The sequence below is a fragment of the Anolis carolinensis genome, unplaced genomic scaffold (assembly GCF_035594765.1).
Source record: "Anolis carolinensis isolate JA03-04 unplaced genomic scaffold, rAnoCar3.1.pri scaffold_7, whole genome shotgun sequence".
Taxonomy (NCBI): domain Eukaryota; kingdom Metazoa; phylum Chordata; class Lepidosauria; order Squamata; family Dactyloidae; genus Anolis; species Anolis carolinensis.
The window spans coordinates 34,429,651-34,435,650 of NW_026943818.1; the positions used below are offsets into that span (position 1 = coordinate 34,429,651).

General features: G+C 43.2%; 1 protein-coding gene across 1 annotated transcript in view; it reads left to right on the forward strand.

Annotated features, from left to right (window-relative positions):
- atp8b3 (ATPase phospholipid transporting 8B3) overlaps positions 1-2,836 on the forward strand; it is a 39,969-nt gene extending 37,133 nt beyond the window's left edge. The window contains 1 exon segment of the mRNA XM_062959892.1: positions 1,459-2,836. Within this exon segment, the coding sequence (XP_062815962.1) occupies positions 1,459-1,731 (273 nt within the window). The 3' untranslated portion in view covers positions 1,732-2,836.
- Positions 2,837-6,000: the final 3,164 nt, after the last annotated feature.

Genomic DNA, 6,000 nt, shown 5'->3' on the forward strand with positions numbered 1-6,000 from the left:
TGAAACATTTTAAGCCAATTTTCTTGTAAATCTGAGGCATACGTATACAGTAGAGTCTCACTTATCCAACACTCACTTATCCAACGTTCTGGATTATCCAACACATTTTTGTAGTCAATGTTTTCAATATATCATGATATTTTGGTGCTAAATTCGTAAATACAGTAATTACAACATAGCATTAATGCATAATGAACTACTTTTTCTGTCAAATTTGTTGTATAACATGATGTTTTTGTGCTTAATTTGTAAAATCATAACCTATTTTGATGTTTAATAGGCTTTTTCTTAATCTCTCCTTATTAACCAACATATTCGCTTATCCAACATTCTGCTGGCCCGTTTATGTTGGATAAATGAGACTCTACTGTACTTTAGTTTCTTATTCCAAATTATTTCCCACTCCGACATCATAATTTGGTGTCCCTGGTTTTTTGCCCATTTAATAACACAATATTTGACAGTTTCTGGCTCTGTTGACCAGTCTAATAATTTTTTATAGATCCTGGTGATTTCTTTTTTATCAGAAAAGAAGGTCTTCAATAAAGCGTTTCCACGGAACTGCCTGTGTGAGCCTGCATTGAGTCCTATAGAATCATAGAATAGTAGAGTTGGAAGTGACCTCATGGGCCATCTCTACTATTCTATGATTCTATGATTCTATAGGACTTAATTCAGGCTCACACAGGCAGTTCCGTGGAAACGCTTTATTGAAGGCCTTCTTTTCAAGTTGAAAACAAAGCTAGAACTAATGTATTCCTGCCAAACCCCAAGTATATCCACCTCCCACCTTTCCCGCCTCCTCTCACGCCTTCCAAAGCTTTGCTTGCTTATATTGGTATTTTAATTATTATTTAATTAATAATTTATTTATTTTTAGATACTCTTTATTAAGATTTTATTGTTACAATAATAAAATATCGTTAGATTTAGAGAAATAGATATGAAATAGAAATAAAGATAATAGAAAAGAGAAGGCATCCTAAGGACCAGTTATGATGTGTATATATATTAGACATGTCCAAAAAATCGTTTTGAATCGTATATCGGAATTATTTCGGATTGTTCTCACTTTTTGATACGCATTCCGAGACATTGTCTCACAGCGCAACCAGCAATGTAATTCGAACCATTGTTGGCCCATTCTCTAATTGTCTCTTAATGTTTCGTTAATTTTTTTTCCCCCAAATTTTTTTAAAATATATTTTAAAAAATATGTTTAATTTTTTTTGTTTGTTTCTGCAACCTACCTAGAATGGGAGCTTAGCGCCTGTGTTAACCCCAAGGATATCCACCTCTCACCTCCCCTCTTTCCATATTCACACGTGTCTGTTATGTACTCCTTTCCCAGGCTTTCAAGAGTTGACACTTCTCCTCCTTGCTTCCTTCCTTTTATCCTCTCTCTTGATCCCTCCCTCTCGGACACTCCTTCCTTCCATCCTTCCCTCTCTTTTCCAGATGGTGGAGACCCGGGGCCTCCACCGGAAGGAGAAGCCCGTGGAGCTGACCTCCCACGTCCGGAGGACCACCTTCCGCCGGCGCTCCAGCTACGCCTTTTCCCACGAAGGAGGCTACGCCGACCTCATCTCCCGAGGGGCCAGTCTCCGCACCAAAGGGCCCCGGGGCCCCACCCGGGACAAAGTCTTCCGCACCGCACCACCACTCCCCGAAGAGAGCCCAGTTCCCTCCAAAGCCAGCCGCCTATCTCCAGAAAAGCCTTTCAAGCAATAGCTCCACTTGGGTTGGTGCAAAGAGAGGTTCTCAGTGTCGGCCGGACGGTTCTCGACTGTGTTCCTGCTCCTGCGGTTCCAACGTCCTTTATTTGCCAGTACTTTGGACCGAACTCTGTGTGGATATGAAGGAAGGCGGACATGCCCACGGCTCATGGCACTCGCTGCAAGAGAAATCTCATTTCGAGGAATGCATACATTATCTGTTGACTCAGATTTAAGTGCACCTTATCAAGGGAGAGGTTCCTATCTTTCATAGGCAACAGTGGAGGTTTTGCAGGCCTCCAAATGAAGGAGGAGGAGGGTTACATGGCCCCCGTGCTGCTTTTATGCCATACCAAATTGTTAATCTACCCTTGTTTCCCCGAAAATAAGACATCGCCGAAAAATACGACCTAGTCGAAGTTTTGCTGAATTGCTAAATTATAAGGCCTCCCGCGAAAGTAAGACCTAGCAAAGCTTTTGTTTGGAAGCATGCCCAATGAACAGAACACTCGAGCATGCAGGATCGGTAAATGTACGTACATGGAAATAATGGTAGTAACAAGAAATTCTTGATAGGATTCACAGTTTGTCTGGTCATGCTGGTTTGTGTATATAATAAATGTTCATTTTTTTGTTCAGCAATAAATGTGAATTCTTTTTCATGGAAAAATAAGACATCCCCTGAAAATAAAACCTAGCAAAAATTAATATAAGATATAATATAATATCTTATTTTTGGGGAAACACGGTATTTATGGGCATTGTGTTGACAATGGATAGGAGGGGAATGATACCCCTTGTTTGTGGGCTGTCTCCTAAATCGGGAGACGCATTGCATGACCTCCTGGATGCTATTGGAGAGCAACTCCCATCATCCCCTTCCATCAGGCAATCCAGTGACATCCGGTGAATGGTCGAAATCCACCTCCGATTTTTTCCAATTTATTTTCAGCCCTGTTATTTCTCCAAACTTCATTATGCTCCCCTATTATTTCCATTTCATCTGCTATTCCTTTTAAGGTCAAAATTGTGTCATCGGCAAACAAGCTAATTTTATCTGAATCTGTTGTCGAAGGCTTTTATGGCCGGGATCACAGAGTTGTTGTATATCTTTCGGGCTGTGTGGCCATGTTCCAGAAGTATTCTCTCCTGACGTTTCGCCCACATCTATGCCTGCCATAGATGTGGGCGAAACGTCAGGAGAGAATACTTCTGGAACATGGCCATACAGCCCGGAAAACATACAAAAACTCTGTGATCCCGACCATGAAAGTCTTCGACAACACATTGATTTATTTCTATCTTTCCACAATCACTGAAAAACAGTTCTAAAAAGTTCCCGCTCAAAACACCCTGTAGTATAACAGCTCAACTCCTATCTGCCCTCTAGTGGTCAAACACTGTGCCAACAGTCTGTTAACTGTAATTCCTCATTCCCTCACAAAAAAAGTCTATCTACTAGACATGTCCAAAAAATCGTTTTGAATCGTATATCGGAATTATTTCGGATTCTTCTCGCTTTTTGATACGCATTCCGAGACATTGTCTCACAGCACAACCAGCAATGTAATTCGAACCATTGTTGGCCCATTCTCTAATTGTCTCTTAATATTTTGTTAATTTTTCCCCCTCCCCCCAAATTTTTTAAAATGTATTTTTAAAAATATTTTTAAAATTTTTTTGTTTCTGCAACCTACCTTGAATGGGAGCTTAGCGCAGCTTAACATGGCTGCCGCTCCCTGGCCAATCAGAAGCTTCCATGATGGACACAAAGGTGGGGGCTAACGTCCTCTGCGTCCACATGGAAGATTGCCATACAAGCCTGGTGGTTAGCGACTGCGCATGCGCGTCCGCCATTTTAGAAACATTTAGAGTCATTACGAATTTTCGGAAATATCCGAATTTTTTGGGTGAAAAAATCGGAAATACTTTCTATATCAAAGCGCCAGTGCCCCCTACTTTAGAAACGAGAATTGAAACATTTTTATTCATCAATCAGACATGCCTACTATCTACACTACCCTGTGCCCAGCCTCCCTTCCTTCCACCTTCCTTCTTCATGGCGGAGAACCGAAGCAGCCAGTTCCAGGCCGCTACGGTGATCCTGACACTCACAACTGGATTTCAAAAAAGTAACTTTATCAAAGGCTTAGTAGTTGATGGGCTTACTCTGTGTCTTCAAGTCAACATCTATTGGGGGTCCTCAAACCTTTTAAAGCTGTTTCCTACCTACCTTCCTTTCTCCCGTCCCATCCTATTTATTTATTTACAATATTTATATTCCGCCCTTCTTTCTCACCCCGAAGGGGACTCAGGGTGGATCACATTATGTACATATAGGGCAAATATTCAATGCCCATAAACACATCGAACTGAGACAGAGACAGACAGACAGACGCAGAGGCAATTTAATCTTCTCCTAGGATCCGAGGAGATCTTACGGCAAGATTTGTTTGCGAGAAGCGAGAGAATCCGACAAGAGGCACAGAAGGGGAGACAAATCGGGTGAATGACAAAAAAATAATTTATTGAAGAACCCGAAAAGCGGTCGGAACGTACAACACAGTCGAATGGAACGGTAGCGAACGAGACGGACAAAGACATTGGTTCGCTTTGCTTGTTTCCTTTCCGGGAGAACCAAACGAAAAAAGGAATCGTCCAAGAGCAGAGCTTTCAGAAGCGGGAACAAATCCGCGGTTCCTGTTCCTGATAAAGTGCCCAACACATGCGCCAATATTTCTAAAAGAAACAGTAACTGGGACAACGTTGCTCGGAAATCAACGTTTTTTTGGGAACGAACGGAAGTCGGGAAATTGCAGGAAAGCCACAGCCTGTCGATGTTTCAAATGAAACGACTGGACCCACTGTACCACATCGAATCTCAGAAGTCAAAACTTCGGGATGTATCTACGCCAGGCATGGGGAAACTTTGTCCCTCTGTGTATTTTGGATTTCAACTTCAACTCCCACAATTCCGAGTCCAAAATACCCAGAGGGCTGAAGTTTCCCCATACCTGGTCTAAGTTCAAGGAAAGACCTCGTTCTCTTTTATTCTACTTTGCTCGGACCTGACCTGGCATAATTTATATAATTTATTTATTATTATTAGAAGGATGACTAAAATGTAGGGATGTGCAAAATGGCAGAAATCTGTTCTGTTTTCATTCTGTTCGGAGAATCCGGGCGGATTACAGAACATACGGCAAGCATTCAATGCTGTTAAACAATCGACAAGGACAGACAATACAGAGACAGAGGTAAAGGCTTTCCCATTTTATTTTCGGCATCTGGGAGGCTGTGCTTGACTCCGGCCACAAGGGGGCGCTGTCACTTCCATGCCGAGGAGCTTTGTCGTCCTTGGACATCCTGATCAATGTCCTTAAGGACACCTTTATTACCTCCCCGATAGAAGCTATACATATTTATCTACTCACAATTCTGCTTTTGATCTGCGGATCAGATGACCCAACGGAACAAATGACCCAAACGGATCAGATGACCCAATGGATCAGATGACCCAATGGAACAGCTGACCCAATGGAACAGATGACCCAATGTATTCAGATGACCCAACGGATCAGATGACCCAACGGAACAGATGACCCAACGGATCAGATGACCCAACGGATCAGATGACCCAACGGATCAGATGACCCAACGGATCAGATGACCCAACGGATCAGATGACCCAACGGAACAGATGACCCAACGGATCAGATGACCCAACGGAACAGATGACCCAACGGATCAGATGACCCAACGGATCAGATGACCCAACGGATCAGATGACCCAACGGATCAGATGACCCAACGGATCAGATGACCCAACGGATCAGATGACCCAACGGAACAGATGACCCAACGGAACAGATGACCAAACGGATCACATGACCCAACGGATCACATGACCCAATGGATCACATGATCCAATGGAACAGATGACCCAACGGATCAGATGACCCAACGGATCAGATGACCCAACGGATCAGATGACCCAATGGAACAGATGACCCAACGGAACAGATGACCCAACGGAACATGGAGTTGGGGCTGATGGTGGGTGCTCACCCCGACCCGGGCTTGAACCGCTGATCTTTTGATCGGCAGGATTTTCTGCAACTAGCGTTTTAGCCCACTGTACTAATGCCCCCGCCTTAGAATCGTCCCGAAAACAATGAAAACCCAACGGATCTCGGCCATTTTGCACACTCCTACCAAACTGGGAACGATGAATCTCTCTGAGGAGTGGTTTAAAGGGCTGAGGATGTTTAGCTTGGAGAAGAGA